The sequence below is a fragment of the Trifolium pratense genome, linkage group LG4 (genome assembly GCF_020283565.1).
Source record: "Trifolium pratense cultivar HEN17-A07 linkage group LG4, ARS_RC_1.1, whole genome shotgun sequence".
NCBI classification, from domain to species: Eukaryota; Viridiplantae; Streptophyta; class Magnoliopsida; order Fabales; family Fabaceae; genus Trifolium; species Trifolium pratense.
This window is the reverse complement of record NC_060062.1, coordinates 18,289,024-18,307,128: the sequence shown is the minus strand read 5'-3', so window position 1 is coordinate 18,307,128 and position 18,105 is coordinate 18,289,024. Positions and strand designations below refer to the sequence as shown.

Below are 18,105 nucleotides of genomic sequence, written 5' to 3'. Positions count from 1 at the left end.
GGATAAGAGAGAAAGTGTATTTCAATGAAGGTTATGTCAAGATTCAAGTTGGGGAGAAGTAGGTTGAAAGATAAATAATGGTTTGAAAAGTAGTGTTGTGGTGATTGAAAAAGAAAAGAAAAATTTGTGAAAACAAAAATGAATAAAAGAATTGCATGACACAAATGAAATTCAAAAGAAATGAGAAAAGAAAGAAATTCTTTGTAAAAAAGTGTCAAAATAAAAGAATCACCACAAATGGAAATATGGGGAAAGTGAAAGGGAGTAAATGAATCATAAGGTGAATTTTTGAAGATTTTGTGCTCTCTTATCCTTAAGGCTTTTTGAATCCAAAGAAAAACAATGATTTCTTGTAGCCCAGCCCCATTACAAGCTTAAGAAAGACCTTAGTAATCCATGATTGATAACATGTCTTGTGATTATGTTGAGATGTATGTTTGAATTGATTTGTTGTGAACACATTGCTTGGATTGAGAGAAACACTACACCCTTGAGTAGAAACACTTGTGAGAATTGTGATTCTAGTTGATTATCTTGTTGATTTGGAAAGCTTGAAATCTTACTTGAGTTTTGAGACTATTTCAAATTCATGCTTTGATTCTTTGATGATTATGAATGATCGATTTTGAACTTGCAATAAATTGAATCATGCAAACTTGAAATGATTTAAAACCAAAGTTTTTGATTGATTGCAAAGCTTGAATGAACTATGCACAAATGATGTTTGAACCAATATTTTGAGAGTTCATTTTTGACTTTTGTTTGAGGACAAACAAAGTTTTAAGTTTGGGAGAGTTGATAAGTGCTAAAAAGTAGTAAATTTACATATATATTTTAAGCACTTATTGACTTGTTTTATAAGTTATTTGAAGTAAAAATCCCAACTATTTGATGTAAGTATTGTCATGATCAAATTTTAATCCCAAAACAATTTGTTAGGATTTGCTGAAAAAAAGGGGCAGGAACTGAAGCCTTCGCTCAGCGAAACATGGCGAGCATTGGCGAGCAAAGTCAGTGCTCCAAGGGTCCATGGCGAGAAGTAGCGAGCCTCAGCAAACAACATCAAAGAAGGTTCGCTCAGCGAAGCTTAGCGAGATTCAGCGAACAAAATCAGAGAGTTATGGTCTGGTGGCGAGAGGTAGCGAGCTTCAGCGAAGAAATGATGAGTCAGGTTGTTTGCTACGTGTCAGAAAACCCCTTCTTGAAGCAACCTGTTCGCTCAGCGAACATCACTTCGCTTAGCGAACTCACCTGTTTTGAAAATCTATAAATAGCCATCAGACTTCATTTTTTAAGGCCCATTCACATCCAATCCACTCTAAACACTCAAAAACACGTCCAGAAGCAGAGAGAGACCCAAGGAGGCAGATTTAAAGGGATTTGAGGGTGGATCTACAACTTTTGTTGGGAAATCATCATTGATGTTTGTTCATCTCTCTTTTCTTCTTATCTTTTATAAAGCTATCATGAAAATGAATAGTTAATCTCTCTTTTGTTGGGATTAGATGTAATTTACTCTATTAGTATGTATTTATCTTGATGATGGTGTTATGTATGATTTTAGATTATCTATTAATGTTGATATTATCTTTGATTTCAATGTTTTTCCTTGGATTTGAATTGTTATAGACATATACCTTTTGAATCTAAGAACTAGGATGACATCTATTGAACACTAAATTCTAGAGATAGATTTAGGTTTAATATTCACTTTTTGTATCGGATCTTAATGCTATTGTATTGATTGATCATCCGAGACATCGGAGGTTAATAGGTACAATAGATATCTCGGCGTTATCTGGACACGGAAACGTACAACGAGCGATACGTGATAATATTGATAGATGGCTAAAATTTATATAACTGATTAGTGAAATACAAATGAATGAGTTAATGAAATCTAATCCCAGCAAACTTATCTCTCTGTGATTTTCATCATTTCTCCACCATCACCATATTTTCGTACTTTCTCATAAACAAACTCTGAAAACCCTTTACTTGAAATTATATTAATTGTTGAACGGCATCAATATCGCATCAGTCCCTGTGGAGACGATAAAAACATACTTACTTTTGTACTTTCAACAAAATGATAAGTAAAAAAGAAGAACAATAAAACTGATATAATGATGATGAAATTAAAATGTCTTGGAGAGTTTGAAAAATTCTCGGCTTTTGGTGAGATTGTTGAAAAAGTGAACAAAGAAAAGAAGAAAAAACCGGGTACAGTGATGATCTACGAAAGTGATAAAGAAGAAGAAGTTTGATACAGTGATGATGAAAGAAAAAAGTCTTGGAGAGTTCAAAAAAGTTTCGAGGCTTTTGGTGAGATTGTTGAAAAAGTCTATCAAGTGTATTTTCAACTAAAAAGTTTCTCAAAATCCATTCCAAAAAAAAAATCCATCAAAATCGGTAGACTTTTGAATACCAATAGACATTTTGAAAGTAGTAACAAATCTCAATTGAATACCAACGGATTTTGTTGCCCTGAAAAAAAAAATAAAAATTGTTTGTCTTAATTAAATACCACAAGATTTATTTAACTTTTGTAGAAGTTTTGATTTAATACCTCAAAAAAAATATGTCATAAAAAAAGTCTTTTAAAATCCCAATCCAATATACCCCTAAGAAATATATGATTTTTTTTTGGTTTCAATTACATCCTCGAATTAAGGGAATAATTGATATGATTAATTGCTTTTTTTTTTGCTATAAATATTGCTCTTGAGTATCACATTTTTATACATCATTAGGAATCATTGGGAATTAGGAAATACATTATGAAATTCTTCTAAAAATCTTTTTAGTTTTTACTTCTTCGTTGAAACAATTTTCTTATGGTCATATATTTTTTCACATGTTCAATTCCAAATTCTTATTTATTTTATTTTTGATATGTTTTTTATAGTATGACAATACATTTTAATCATATATTTCTATCGATATGATTTTATGAGTTAGTTAGTCACCTTTTTTACATTTTATTTGCAGATATTATGATTTTATGAGTTAGTTAGTCACCTTTTTTACATTTTCTAGGGAACATATATTTCATATTTTCAATTCATACATCAATACGAGAGCTTATTTTTTATTGTAATTTCTATGGGAACGTATATTTCTTCGTATGCATTAATATAAATGACTTTTTTATTTTATAATTTCTACTTTTTTTTTTTGACAATTATAATTTCTATATTTTTACTCATATTAATATGAAGACCTACTTATTTATAATTTTTTTACGGTAATTTTTATTTTATAATTTTTATAAATTCTATATTTTTAGTCATATATTATAACTTTCAACGGGACCCTGTATATTTTTGCTTAAATATTAATACGGGAATCGGTTTTTTTTGTTATTTATATTGTAGTCTATATTTCTACTCATATATTGTTACACAAACTTTTTTTTGTAATTCAAATTCACCTAAAAGCCTTTTTACGAAACCTCAAAGTCTCTTCCATGTATTTTTGATCAACTTTACGATTCTTTTAGTGGAGAATAATATAAACAACAATTATGATATATTTTTAATTTGATAAGAAAAAATACTAACTATAGGAATCTTCCTTAAGAAGATCTATGACACTATGCATAAATTTTACAATTAGTTTTTTTTTTTTTTATCACAGAGTGTTATTTTAATTATTAAATTTTATATGATTATAAATATTTATGTAGTTGTCGTTAATTATCTTCTATTAACAATTAAAATATTAATTTTTCAGTTTGAAATAAAGTATATTATTTATAAGTCAATAAATCTACAAACGTATATTTACCCGTGCTTGACACGGGTATGGATACTAGTTTTTTTAGTAGACAAAATATATTATTAATTAGTAGAGACTGAACTTTAATTAATATGCCCAAACAGTAACAAAGTAATTTATGTTGTGCAGATAAAAAATTAACATTATAGTTTTAAATTAGAATCAAGTAAAAAATATGCAAGTATTTTAAAATAAATTTCATACTTCCAAACTTCTTGTAGTACAATATTTAAAATTTACCTTCTTCAAACGTGAAATCATCATAAGAACCATAATACTCATACAAATATTATAAACAGATCCTCTATACAAATTGCTCTCTCTCTTTTAAACACGCACTTTGAAACAATAACAACAACTTTTTATAATTCTGGCACTAGATATTTCCCTTCCAGTAATGGATCAACAAAATCAGCTCTGAATTTGTTCATATCATTGAATGATGGTTTTGCCTGCAAATTTCCATGTAAAAACATACAATTAATTTTGGTCATTTTTTGTAAAAACTTATAACAAGTAAACACATACATATATTTACCATCATACCCATTGTTAATTTAAAACTCATTGCCACTAAATTTAATTATAACTAATTAAATTTATAAAAGTAAAATCAATAATATTAACATACCCATTCCGGCAAATATTTCTTATTGTCAGGTCTTCACAATACCCTTCTGTTCCAAGAGGGGCTGTTTGAACAAAAGTCTTGTCCCCATTTGGACCTAAAATAGCTAAACCAAAATCTGATAGTTTTACTTTGTATCCATCCCCTAACAATATATTCGAGCACTTTAAGTCACGATGGATTATAGGTGGGTTTGCTTGTTCATGTAAATACTGCACAGCTTCTGCAGTTTCAGTTGCTATCTTCAATCTTACATTCCAATCAAGAACTTTAGGTAGTTTACCCGAGGGACTCTCTAATTTAATCAAAGAGAAAACAAGGTTAGTAGAATGGCGCAAAAAGTATATATAAACTAGTATAACTCACTGTTCAATTCATACAATTACAAAACTATATAGATGCTTAATCTCAACTAAAAACGAGTAATTTGTAATAACTTGAAAGTGATATATGTGAACTAAGTTAAGATGATTACCAAATAAAAAACTTTCCAAACATCCCAAAGTCGCGAGCTCGTAAACTATAAGTTGGCCATCACGATCATTACTGTAGCCAATCAATTGGATAATACTTTCATGCCTTATATTACTCAATATCTCTACTTCGGCAACAAATTCTGCAATTCCTTGATTACCCTTTAGGTCAAGTTTCTTTATAGCTACATCCTAAACAATAAAATGAATATAACCAAATGTTAAAACATTGAATAAATATTCACAATTAAGATCTCAATTTCAGTATGTAATTTTTTTTATTTCACAAACCTGTTTTATTGAATCCAAGCTTGCACGGTAAACATTGCCGAAACCACCGGCACCCAAATATTTACTAATTTTAAATTTGCTTGTAGCAACGGAAAGCTCTCTATAATTGAAATCACGTATCTCCTTGTTTGTTATATTTAAAGTCACCGTTTCCCTATCTGTAAACAATAATATAAAATAAGTAAGAAATTTTTTAAAAAAAAAATAAATTTTAAAAAATGGCGCCAAAATAAAAAACAGTTCCTACAAAAAAAAAAAGACACAAGAAACTGGATAGGATATGAAATTCAATAGTATAATTTCAAGAAGAAAGAAAAGAATTGAAAAAGAGAAACTTCAAACGCATCACAAGAAAACTTCAAATAAAAAGAAAAAGAGAACATAAAAGAAAATGCAAAATTACAATGAATATGATGATGAAAAAGATAATGCAAAATTCTATTTTCATGCATGCATGCATACATGATAATATTCAAAAGTATAAGAAATAATCAGAAAGAATCAATAAAAAAATTACTTGCGGCGGAAGAGGCTTGCAGCGGGGGAGGATTCAGCGGGTTGCTTTCAGCAATTTCCTTACCGGAACTCATATTCTTTTACTAAGAGCTTCACCAAGAAAACAGAACCAAGAAGAAGAAGAAGGAAGAAGTAGAAGTAACAGAGCAAAATATAAAGAAATTAACTAGAAAATGTGACAGTTAGTTGTGAACTTGTGATGACAGTTACTTGAATTGGTACTGTATTTGAATTTCTATCTAATTTGAAGTCTGTTGATTAAAATATTAAGTGACTGAATTTGAATTTATTATGTTCTTAATATTTAATAGCATTGTAAGAAAAGAATGTTTAAATAAAAAAATTGCTAGGATGGAGAGATTATTTTTGTCAAAAAAGAAAACAGGTTGGAGATTTTTTTTAAATTGTTTAAAGCATTACTTTTTTAATAACGGTGGTTGAGTGAGTGACTAAACTCTCACAATGTCACGAACTAATAGTATTTGAATATCTCGTGTGGAAGATCTAAAAATGTGTTATTGTTTTTTTAAGTTTAATGAGCTTTTTAGAAAAGTCAGTCTTATTTATTTGAAAATATAGTTGTCTCTGCATTAACGGTGAGGTAACCACTAACCACAAACTCAAATTGTTACGATGGCATAATTTTAACTCTTCGGGTGTGTTTGTTTCAAAGGTTTGTAATGTTATGATGAAATATATGATGAAATATATTTTTTAATCTATCTATTCTTTGGTGACAACAAAATATGAGAAACATTTAAATTCCACGAGAAATATGAGTGACATTTGAAGTCCACCATCTACCAAGACTACCATATTGGCCTTTCTTAAATCTAGTTTTCCCAAACTGCATTTGTAAATTTGATTGAGACATTTATTATTATAACTATTCTCGCTTAATTTGAGAACGTAGAAGTTGTTCAATAAAAGGAACAACTTCATTTTTTTACCTATCTACCCCTTCTTTTGTTTTTTCATTTTTTGACACTTCAATAAATATATACTTGTTAATGTCAATTAAATATTAAAATAATTAATTACACTCACATATATATATATATATATATATATAGGGACAGAGTTAGTAATTTCTACGAGGACCTGTATTTCTACTTATACTTTTACCTATCTACCCCTTCTTTGTTTTTTCATTTTTTGACACTTCAATAAATATAGGGGCATACTTGTCAATGTACAACATTTTAATTCAATCAAATATTAAAATATCCAATTACACGCATATAAATATTTAGGGGCGGAGTTAGTAATTTCTACGGGCGCGTGCTACTTATGAATAATATTTATTTCTACTCATAAATTAATGCGCATGTCTATTTTGTATTTTAAAAATTTATAATGAAATTTAATTCATTGTTTTTTTAATTATATTTCTACTCATATATTAATACGTGTTTCTAATTTTATTATAATTTCTATGTAAACCTATATTTTTACTCGTATATTAAGCGGAGACCAATATTTTTACACATATATATATATGGTTAACATACCTAATCAATCCTGCCTAACTTTACAAGGATCAAAAGAAAGCAATATTAACCCTAATCTCTCGTTTTTGGCTACGGCGATGAATTCTTCTGCAAGTGGAAGAAAGGTTAGGAATCACATACCCTTACTACAATGATACATCTCTCTTCGTATATCATGATTATAGTGATGATAATCTTATTCCTCAATGCTCTTACTATTTACTTTCCGGTGAGAAATATGAGAATCGACTCAAATTGCAATGTCCATATATCTTTCAACTGGAAAAATACCCTGACTTTACTTTTAATGGTTCTGCTGCCATTGCTGGAATCATTCTTCTTAATCATGAAGACACGTTTGTATTGTGGAACCCGGCTACCCATGAATTCAAGATCATTCCTCAGAGTCCCGCTGAATCTGTACCACCTTATCTTGAGCCTTTAATTTTTATTCATGGGTTTGGTTACGACCATATTAAAGACGACTTTAAGTTTATTAGGTATATAGCTTTTTCTCAAATTTCTGAGGACCATCTTGAACTCCCAGAAGATGTGTCTTGGAACGAGGAACCTGTTTGGGAGATTTATAGCCTAAGGTCTAACTCTTGGAAGAAACTTGATGTCCATATGCCTGTGCATTAGCGGTTTCGAACATTGTATATGGATGGAATGTGTCATTGGTGGTCTCGAAATGAGAATTATGATGAACATTTCTTTGTGTCATTTAACTTGAACAATGACATGTTTACTACAACAACTATACCCTTAGACATACCTTCAAACATAGTTACCGATTTTAAATTTAAACATGTGCAAAGACACTTGGTGGTGTTAAATGGATCCATTGCTTCGATTTCATATTATGCAATTCTACTTGACCAAATTACTTTTCACGTATCAATTTTGAGTGAACTCGGCGTGAAGGAATCATGGACTAAATTTTTCGTTATTGGACCATTACTCTACATTGATTGGTTTGTTGGAGTGGGGAAGAATGGTGATATATTTTTTAGAAAAAGAGATGGTCAATTAGTTTATTTTGATTTGATTACCCAGAAGACCAAAGAACTTGGTGTTAAAGGAAAGAGTCATAACTATCGTATTGCAATTTACAAGGAAAGTCTTTTCTCGATTGAAAGAATAGATCACTAATTAGTTTTTCGTGTTTTTAGCTCAAAGATTTATGATTGTGTTTAGGTGAATACTCCGGTACACATATTATGTGGATATGTACCGGTACACGACTTAGGTCGATGATTGTGATTGGTGCATAAATAGTATTTAATATAGAAAAATTAATAAATGTTATTTATAAACCAATCAGAATCATTCACCTCAACAAATGTACCATTACATATCCACATAATATGTACCAAAAAATTCACCGAAATTTATCTTGTTTAATAAAAAGTGGTTTGTCAACTTTATTTATGATAAATTAAGAAACCTTTTGATGATTATGAATGTTGTTGCTTTATTATCAACTTTATTTAATAGGTATATCTCATTCCATCATATATACAATATTTTGATGTTTATACTTTATATCCGAACAAAATATTATCATAAATCATAATGTCACATCTGAATGTGAACTTCTTGACATAGTATAGTATTATATTATTATGGCAAATGCTAAATAGTGCCCTCAGGGCACTCTTTAAGCCCATAAATAGTAAACTTTTTATAAAAATTTTATCGGAATGCGTAAAGTCAACGTATTGAAAATTGTAGTGTTTAACTTTTTAAATAAAAAGTTTCTTTAAATAGAATGCTTAAAAAGTACCCCGGGACACTCGTTAGCGAGACCCTATTATTATAACGCCCTCATGCATATTTATATTGCTTATTTGAGTCCAACCAATTATGATAAGATCATTTGCAACATAACTGAATTTCCACTAGGGTACTGCTCCATTTGAGATTCCGTGGGACGAAAATATCACGAATGTATTTTATCACCATATTAACTGTTAATACGATATTACAATCAGTAGTTATCCTCATACTTTAGTCGCTATGTGCAGAATACAAACATGAACAAGGTTGACACATTACAGACATGAACATGGGTCCATTTGAAAATTTAAGCTCACAACCATAAATCGAATCTAGAGCATTGTCAAGTTTCAAATTAAACGTCTGTTTTTCAGGTAACAAAGATGCCAACCTACTCGTAGATTCTTCTATAACACAAAACTCCGAGCTTCTAAAGTGAAAAGAAGCTAGATGCAGTTGCTTGAACGAAATCAGTCAAACAATGATCATGATTTTGATTGGTATTGCTGTGGAACATCACTAGAATTATCCATAGATACAAGGTCCTCGCTTTCTTTATTTTCTTCTTCTTTAGTGTCAGACCTGAGGGGAAAAAATTGAACACAAGTTAAACCAGTACTTATACAAGGAAACTTAAAAGTATAAAATAAATGTTAAATACAATTATGTGAGTATGCCGCAACATACACTATTTGTTTGACAAATTGTCCCCTAATACGTGGCCGCTGGTCTGCCAATTTTTTCCTGCTGTGATATCTAACCTGAAATATAAACGGCATATATATTATATACCATCCTGTGCTTGTTCAGTTTTTGGTTTTTTTTTGCCCACCCCTATTGTTAATGATGAAGATTAAGTCATTGACTTGAGCATTACATTCATACAAGGAAATGAGTATAGATTAAGAGAACAAAGAAAACGGCAACATATAATTTTCATAGGATGCTTGAAAATAAGTTAGATTTTTTTTATTAGAATAGGTAGGATCTCAACAAGCCATCAAATTAGTTATAGAAATTTTGGGAACACATGATGCTACGATCTTCAAAAACACATATTTTTAACGAAGTAATTAAAAATAGATTACCTTCTTCTCAAAGCATCTTTCTTTTCTCTTTAGTCGAAATTTTGTCAAGGCAGCCTCTCTCAATGCAATTCGTTCTTCATATGACACACTTCCAATGTTTATTTTATCAATGCCACCAACTCCAAAGCTCCCAGCTCCTGCATCACCATTTTCCACATTTGTCATTCTGACAGTCAAAGTGTTGCTTCCACCCTGTCCATTGCTCCCATGATCACTCTCAGCTGCACTTCCATCCAAGCCATAGTTTGCAGCAGCATTACCTTCTTCTGGCCCTCCAAACACATTTGATGACATACATTGCTGAGCAAATTTGGCCGTGCTTTTATGTAAGAGATCATGAACTGATTGGAGATCTTCTGCAGCCTTGTGAGCGATGCGATTACAATGTTGAAGTTGATGGTGAGTGTGCTCAACTTGGAATCCTGGTTCAGAGCCTCCTACCTGTCCTTTAATGATTCCGGCACATTCTTCCTGGGAAGAAGTCTTCTTCTGAGATGCAGAGATACTGTTATTTTGCACGGTTTGGTGTTCAGAATAAATAAAAGAGCCAATCCCTCTGGCAGACTCGGGTTTCATGTCAAAATTTTCATGTTTGGTGCTAAGATATATATTAGTGTAAGCCAGGTCACTGATGTTGTTGCTCCCATTAGACTGTTGATTTGGAGGAGTGGCATTTGAATGAGATGTGAAGTTCTGTATTGTCTCTGTATTAGGTGCAACTGAGCTATTGTCTAGCGGGGAACAGCTTCCTACATTTCCAGTTTGAGCCTGATAAAAAGTACAGATAACATAAGGTTTGTCCAAACATTGAGATTTGGTTCTACACACTATTCTCCAGCAATTTGTACTGGCATTTGTTCGTCACATCAAATATCTAAAACCACTGAAAAATAACTAATACATACAGCAAGTTGTGATTTCTTCTGCTAAGAAAGGAGTAAGGACCATAGAACATTACCTGGTAAGCAGAAGTTGTATTATATCTGCAGAACCAAGAAAAGAAAACACAATTTAATTAATATTTTAAATGTTAATAGCCAATGTAATGCTACAATGTATGCTTCCAATAGAAGGTGGTTATATTTCCGATTTCCTCTTACTTGGAGAATGCTGACAGATCTGAATGTCTTAAAACATTACTTTCATCACCTGTGACAAGTTCAGCATCTTTTACTTCTCCCATCCTTTTTAATGTTAGGTCAAGCGATGGATGCTGTTCGAAGCAACAACTTGCTTTTGTTTTGGCAAAACCAGAAAAACCGTTTGAAGTGTTCAAACCTCTGCTTTCAGCCTGTGGACTGCTGCTATCAGTAACACCAACATTCATAGTTTGATTTTCCTGCATCCTGGTTTTATCACTGTCATCCTCCGGTTGTACTTTGTCACAGACATTACTCTGTCCTTTAATGAGCTGCATACCATCGATATCAGACATCTTATTAACCCCTTTATGCATTGGATTGTTAGACAGTTTCTTAAGTGGATGGCCTTCTTGCATGTTCAAAGATATTCCCATTGCTAAATCTTTACCCATTGCAATCTCATCTGAAAAGTAAATAGGTGTCTAATTGGTGAAATATCAAAATCAAAACAGACAAATCTAAAAAACAGAAAAGGACACTACCAAGGCATACCAGGATGATCAATTGGTTCATGGCACTCTTTTTCTGTGGCATGGATCTGCACACTGCTACTGTTTTCAGGCTTTGTGTACACCACTTGGGCACACGTGCTATCAGGAGTATCATGAGATTGAGCTAGATTTGTAGTCCATGAACTCTACACAAAATAGGAGCTTTAGGTATTTATATGAATAAATAATTTAGGGGAAATCACCGCCTAGGACTTCCTAGAGAGAATAAATTATCGTTCACTTGTTCAGACAAGTAGACTATTAAGTCAACATATGGTTAACCATATTCGAAAGCAAAAACAATTTACTGGAAAGGAAAGAGAGAAAGCACAACATGAGGGTCATAAGACATCAACCCAAAACAATATGCAAATTACAACAAAGAAAATTGAAAATAAGTAAATAAAAAAAAGAAAATTGAAAATAAGTAAATAAAAAAAGAGTAACACGCTTTTTTTTTCTTACAAAATTGACCCTCACTTTCAAGACTGATAAGAGTCACCTAGAAATTTAAAACCCCATTTTCCACCAGCTTAAAACTACTATATCAAATCTCTCCAGTTCGGTCCCATATATAAAATTACTATTCTTTTAAAACTCAACACATGCTGGAGTTTCAATTCTTAAAACCATAAGACCATCACTTTTGATAGATAGATAGATAGATCAATGATACTGATGCAGAGTAATAGTCATAGTCTTCCATGCTGACTGGCTTCTTGTGTTTACCCTACACTTAAAACTAACAAACAATGATGACATTTGGATTTTGAAACTCATACACCTGAATAAACAATGACATTGACACAGGATATTGCTACAGAATTGGCTTTAGATGGGGTACGATACCTAACTGGTTTAATTAATAAAAATCTACGCATGTGAGATCTGTGCAATACCTGAGTTCCGCTTCCTTTGTCACTTCCATCTCGAGTACTCAAGCCTCTGCTTCCATAATCATTCTCATCATTGCTACCACTATTGTTGTCATATGCACAAATGCTTCTTGACTTTGCAAATTTCCGGGTGTTTGTCCCACTTTCACTCCCACTATCACTAGACTGAGAAAGTGTGTTAATCCATGTTAAGGAATGTCATTGATTGTTGATGAATTAATTTGATATCTAAGTTTGTTAATGAAATGATTCATAAGATAAGTATCATGCTACAAAAATCAGATAAGCTATATTATTTCACTAATACTACTTTAAGACATTGAACTCTGCAAAAAGAAACTCTGAAATCTCCTAGAAAGGAAGTAATGGAGTCATTATCTTTTGAAAATTCACTAATACTACTTTAAGACATTGAATATTCAAGTCGTTCAAAGATACTAAGACCCACAAAATAAAGGTGAGCACTTCGGTACACATCTTATTTGGATATGCATCGGTACACCGCTGATTTGGATAATTCTAATAGGTCCACAAATAATGTTTAATATAGAAAAATTAATAAATACTATTTGTGAACCTATTAGAATTGTCCACCTCAGCGGGTGTACCAGTACATATCCAAATAAGATGTGTACCGAATAATTCATCCAAAAGTAAACATGATGCTATAGGAACAATTAGTATATATTTGGACACTCATTCATAAACTTAAAATCTTGTTCACTTTGTTCCAAATGAGCTGGGAAACAACATTCACATTTTTTTTTATCACATGCTTGAGACAAAAATGTAAAGCAACTCACACTATGGCATCTTCTCCAAACATGTTGCCAGATGTTTTTAAGTTCATTCCTCCGGATAGGTTTCACTAAAAAATCAGCTGCACCTTTTGACAAGCACTTAAAGACTATACCCATAGAATCGTGAGAAGACATCACTGCATGCATTTCAATATTGTTCAGTAAAACAAAACACCAAAATGAGCAATAAACATTGAAAATATGTACTGAAATCTGATACAAAGCATGACTTTGGAATGGAACTTACTAATCACAGGAATATTCTTCAGAGATACGTGGCTCATGATCTTGCACAAAAGACTTATGCCAGACACACAAGGCATAGATACCTCTGTTAGAACAAGATCAATGCGATTTTCTGGATCTTCTAGAGTTTGCCACGCTTGGAGACCATTGGAAACAGCAGTGACTAAAAATACCAAAGGTGAAATTTATCAAATTAGCATGCAATATAAAAAAAAAATTAAAAAAAAAAAAATGATGGTTTTTGTATCTCAATCATATTGGTAGTAGTTATATATAACTTGAGTTTCTTTTTTTTGAAAACTCGGTATCTTGCCCAAGGACCGGCTAATCCGAGGGGACCAATCCCACCGTCCGCTTGCAGGGGGTCACATTTAAAACCATAGATTTTTTTTCTTGGTATGGACTAGCCCACCGAAATTGGCACCAGAGTATATATAACTTAAGTTAAAAGGCATGATTAACAAAAAATAAACCAATACCTTCATAACCACAATTCCTTAACAACGCACACACAACATTGCGTGTTGAATCATCATCGTCGGCCAGCAGAACTTTTATTGATGTAACAGGGAGAAATTTTTCCCAGTATGTAACTGGATTTCGAGGTAGTGGTTGTTGTGAAATCTGCAACCTCTCATGGATTTGAACTGATCCCTTCAACCCATTGTTTTCATCTTTCGTTACCTTACTAAATCTTGTGTCATTTTCAGTTGATGATTCAGAGCCTGGCCCTTCCTTAACTACTCTATTATTTAAACTCTTTCTGTCAATAAGCACATGATTTTGTTCTACCAAACTCTTTTTCCCAACATTATTGTTCATTGCATCAGCCTATATCAACCACACTCAGAAAATAACAAGGTGAGTACTTATCAGGAATGCACAAACCCAATCCCCTCGTCGAGTGAACTGTGGATTATCCATATCATTAGCACTTCACCCATCAATTCCTGCAAACACGGCGCTATCTATCAGTCAACCCGATACTTTTTCCATTGTCGTGATTCTAAAAGCGAAAAGACCCTATCCTTGGGGCGTGCTCCATCCACAACATGCAAACAAATTTATATACAAAACCCCCACACTTATAACATAAGTACTTATTATATAATTACTTACGTTTAAGCTATTTCTATAAACTATCTTGGAGAGCTTATGGAAATAATCTTAAAACAACTTTTGGACATATCATAAACTATTTCCATAAGTTCTCCCAAACAGTCTCACAAACATATCATAAACTATTTCCATAAGTTCTCCAAAAGAGTCTCACTAGTGTTTATGTCAGTAGATAAGCTCAAATAAGTCAATCCAAACACGCACATATGGAATAAAATCTAATCTTGATAATAAAAAACATAATTGTGTCTCGAAAAAGTTTAGATAAGTATAGATCCATACCTCCAAATTCCAGTACAAAGATAGCAATTAGAAACTCAATAAAAATTCACGATAAATATAATGAAAAGACAACCTGTTCCAGCATCAAATGACTCTCAAAGCTTCTGTATCAACACAAGGCAAGAAGGTAATCCTTTCCATTTCATACCAATATATCGCGATAAATGAACATAATCTAAAACATCATCATCTTCAATTTTCTTTAAAAAATAAATTATTTTAGTAACTTTTATCCACCTTGAATAACACAAGATTCATTGAATGACAGTTAAAACAGAAGAGTTACAGAAAATATTAAAAAAAAAAAAAAAAAATTGTTAATCAGAAATTAACAACAATTATAATAATCCAATGCAACAATTATACTTATATTAAGACTCTTTGCAGAAATTTGAGAATGAAACAAAAATTAGACAAAAAAGCTATGAATAACTTAGAGAAAAAAAATTCAGAAATTAAGTTCATGTTTTCTATAATAAAAGAAAAATCAAAACACCATACTCATAAGATGATGAAACAGATCTTCAGAGCTTCAACTTCAATCTCAAGCTCCATGCAATAACTTAGAAAAAAAATAATCTAAAAAAAAAAAGAAAAAATAATAGTCAAAGCTTCAAATCTAGTTTCCAAAAAAAGATAAGAAAACAAAACAACAGATTTTAATTTATTTATTTTATCTGTTTAGAATGAAAGAAATTATTGAGTAAATAAGAATCTAACATTATTTTTGTTGTTTTGTTGTATGAAGAAAATTGAAGAGAAAAGAAAAACACTTTTTTTGACTGGTGGTAAGAGAGAGAGAGAGAGATAGTGGGACTGGGAGAAGATATTATTGGGAAGAAGGTGACGTGGACAAAATGGAGGTGTGAGTGGTTTGGAATTCCATGTAGGATGTGACGTGGCGAAATGTGAGGCATTGATTTTGATGAGGTGGATATGTATAGTATCAAAATCTGAGATGTTAGATGATGGAGTAATTAGAATCTGATGCGATTTTTTATGTGTCTGGATCCCACCATGTGGTTGGTTGGTTGGTTTTGCGGGTTCTTTTCTGTAGCCCGACCCGTTTTGACACATGTAATGTAATGTAAGGTGTCAAAATCTAAGAATGAAAAAGGCTTAATTAGTCTATTGGTCCCTTAAAGATATTTTAAGTTTTATAATGGTTCCTTAAAGAAGAAAAAAGGTCTGGATTGGTCCTTTAAAGAAAAAAAAGGTCCGGATTGGTCCCTTAAAAACATATATTTTTGCCATATTGGTACTTCCCGTTAAATTTTAACTCTAAATATAACAAAAAATTCAAATTGTTAAAATTTTAAAAATTAATAAGGTTTTTGGTGGACCACTTACACTTAATGACATCCATAATTCAGTCTACTAAAACTAACGTTTTTTTGTAAAAAATTGACGGAAAGGACCAATCGAGAAACAGATGTGTCTTTAAGGGATCAATCCTGACCTTTTTTTCTTTAAGGGACCATTGTGAAACTTAAAATATCTTTAAGGGACCAAAAGACTAATTAAGCCTATGAAAAACGTTGGTAACTTCCAAAAGCATTTTCGGTTTGTAACTTTTTAGAAAAATACTCTCATCGTCTTTAATTATAAATAAATAAAAATCAATTTTTTATTTTTAAATTCATTCAATAACTGATGAATTTAATTTATAATAGATCTGATACATTAATTATATAATAAATCTATAAAGTAAACTTGTGATTTTAATTAAAAATGAGTAGTAATAATTCATAATATATGTTCTTAACTCAAGTTTCTTAGAGGATAATTGTTCAACAATCCAGGCTTTGGCTAATTTAACATGGTTTTGGAAATTACATTCTGAATTTATATTATTTCGCATTGTAAATTTTGTATAGCTTCATAAGGGCATTATGGTCATGACGAGGGGATTGGGAGTAGTATAGCTGGTCAGAAGAGCAAAATTCCAAATTTAACCGCACTACAATTTACAAAGAGGAGTAAAAGCAAGACTTTCATGATCACAAATTTTAAAATACTCACATATATTTAAAATATAGAATTAACGTTTTTGAACTTTGATTATATATAAAATAATTAAAGGAATAAAATAAAAAATTAACATTTTGTGAGTGTGACTAAAAACTTATATTTGGTCACATGATCATATAAGAATAATTTGTGTCGCCGATATTCTCTTTTAAATATTTTTATTAGAATTAGCTTTTCATTATAAGATTAAAAGTAATTTTTTTAACAAACCACTATTAAAATTATAAAAGTGAATTTTTATGAAAAATATATTTTCTTCAAAAATCTTAAACAAATGCACCTTTTGTTTGCTAAATTTTTTTGTAGAAGTTTATTTGATTACTTGTGTATCCAAAGTGTTCACTCCATGTTGAGATTGAGTGTCTTTTTGAAATTGAGATTGAGTGAATAGTTGGACATTTGATAGAAATTGAGATTAAGTTTTGAGTGAATGACTAGAAACCTCCGAGGTGAATAAGTGGAAGATTTTGAGATTTGTACATCAGCTCTGCATATAAAATGCAATATCTTTATCAATTAAGTTATGTTCACAAGGACAAATAATACTTTTTTTTTTACAAAAATAATACTTTTTTTTATTATTAATTATAGGTATAAAATGTTCAATATTGTGTCTGGTAAGGATAGTTCAGTTAATAGTTACTAGAAATATTATTTGATGGATCAGGATTCGAACTATGAATTCTTCACTTTTCATGGTGTACGAGTCTAGCCACTATTTTGCTACATAAAATAGGGACCAAAAAAAGTATACCCCATCACCATCTATGCAATTTCAATTTTCAATCATTAAAATGGTGATCCATGATTGAAATTCCTTTTTGTCTCTGAACTTCTTTTTGTGATTACCTATAGAGTATCACATATCTTTCTGCTTCACTAGAATAGCATATTAACTAAAGTCCAGAACCACATATATGCAGCAACTTTACTCAAGGAGATTCTTGTTGTACTGGTGCATGACCACAGATAAAGCTAGTGCAGACAAAATAATTAAGCAACCTCTTGCGCTTTAAACATTAGGTGGATATTATTCCAAAAAAAAGTAAACAT

At 31.3% G+C, this 18,105-nt stretch overlaps 2 protein-coding genes and 1 pseudogene across 12 annotated transcripts; 1 reads left to right on the top strand and 2 right to left on the bottom strand.

Annotated features, from left to right (window-relative positions):
- Window positions 1-4,207: 4,207 nt before the first annotated feature.
- On the bottom strand, window positions 4,208-5,762 carry LOC123922212 (probable serine/threonine-protein kinase PBL5). The gene is made up of 5 exons (XM_045974953.1): window positions 5,690-5,762; window positions 5,173-5,330; window positions 4,884-5,073; window positions 4,412-4,703; window positions 4,208-4,232 (listed from the first exon to the last, which is right to left on the bottom strand). Exons 1-5 carry the CDS (start codon window positions 5,760-5,762, stop codon window positions 4,208-4,210), a joined length of 738 nt encoding a protein of 245 aa, XP_045830909.1.
- Window positions 5,763-7,015: 1,253 nt separating this feature from the next.
- Window positions 7,016-8,330, top strand: LOC123922211 (annotated as a pseudogene).
- Window positions 8,331-9,107: 777 nt separating this feature from the next.
- LOC123921895 (two-component response regulator-like APRR3) lies at window positions 9,108-15,926 on the bottom strand. 11 transcript variants are annotated; one of them, XM_045974603.1, is made up of 13 exons: window positions 15,742-15,847; window positions 15,523-15,600; window positions 15,022-15,125; window positions 14,100-14,570; window positions 13,622-13,783; window positions 13,378-13,511; window positions 12,578-12,739; window positions 11,680-11,824; window positions 11,146-11,590; window positions 11,004-11,028; window positions 10,046-10,813; window positions 9,645-9,718; window positions 9,108-9,539 (listed from the first exon to the last, which is right to left on the bottom strand). In XM_045974603.1, exons 4-13 carry the CDS (start codon window positions 14,440-14,442, stop codon window positions 9,443-9,445), a joined length of 2,355 nt encoding a protein of 784 aa, XP_045830559.1. In that variant the 5' UTR covers window positions 14,443-14,570; window positions 15,022-15,125; window positions 15,523-15,600; window positions 15,742-15,847; the 3' UTR covers window positions 9,108-9,442. The 11 variants fall into 11 exon arrangements, with proteins under 11 accessions (XP_045830559.1, XP_045830561.1, XP_045830557.1 ...); XM_045974605.1 differs by having other exon boundaries at window positions 15,095-15,125; window positions 15,742-15,811; XM_045974601.1 differs by lacking the exon at window positions 15,022-15,125 and having other exon boundaries at window positions 15,742-15,864.
- Window positions 15,927-18,105: the final 2,179 nt, after the last annotated feature.

Excerpts from the sequence above, each read along its gene's own strand:
- LOC123922212 (XM_045974953.1), bottom strand. The coding sequence starts at position 5,762 with ATGAGTTCCGGTAAGGAAATTGCTGAAAGCAACCCGCTGAATCCTCCC. Across the intron at positions 5,331-5,689 it reads GCAAGCCTCTTCCGCCGCAA|ATAGGGAAACGGTGACTTTA; the intron begins GTAATTTTTTTA and ends TATTGTTTACAG. Across the intron at positions 5,074-5,172 it reads GCTTGGATTCAATAAAACAG|GATGTAGCTATAAAGAAACT; the intron begins GTTTGTGAAATA and ends TTTATTGTTTAG.
- LOC123921895 (XM_045974601.1), bottom strand. The coding sequence starts at position 14,442 with ATGAACAATAATGTTGGGAAAAAGAGTTTGGTAGAACAAAATCATGTG. Across the intron at positions 12,740-13,377 it reads TTTGGAGAAGATGCCATAGT|TCTAGTGATAGTGGGAGTGA; the intron begins GTGAGTTGCTTT and ends ACACTTTCTCAG. Across the intron at positions 9,540-9,644 it reads CAATTTGTCAAACAAATAGT|GTCTGACACTAAAGAAGAAG; the intron begins GTATGTTGCGGC and ends TTTTCCCCTCAG.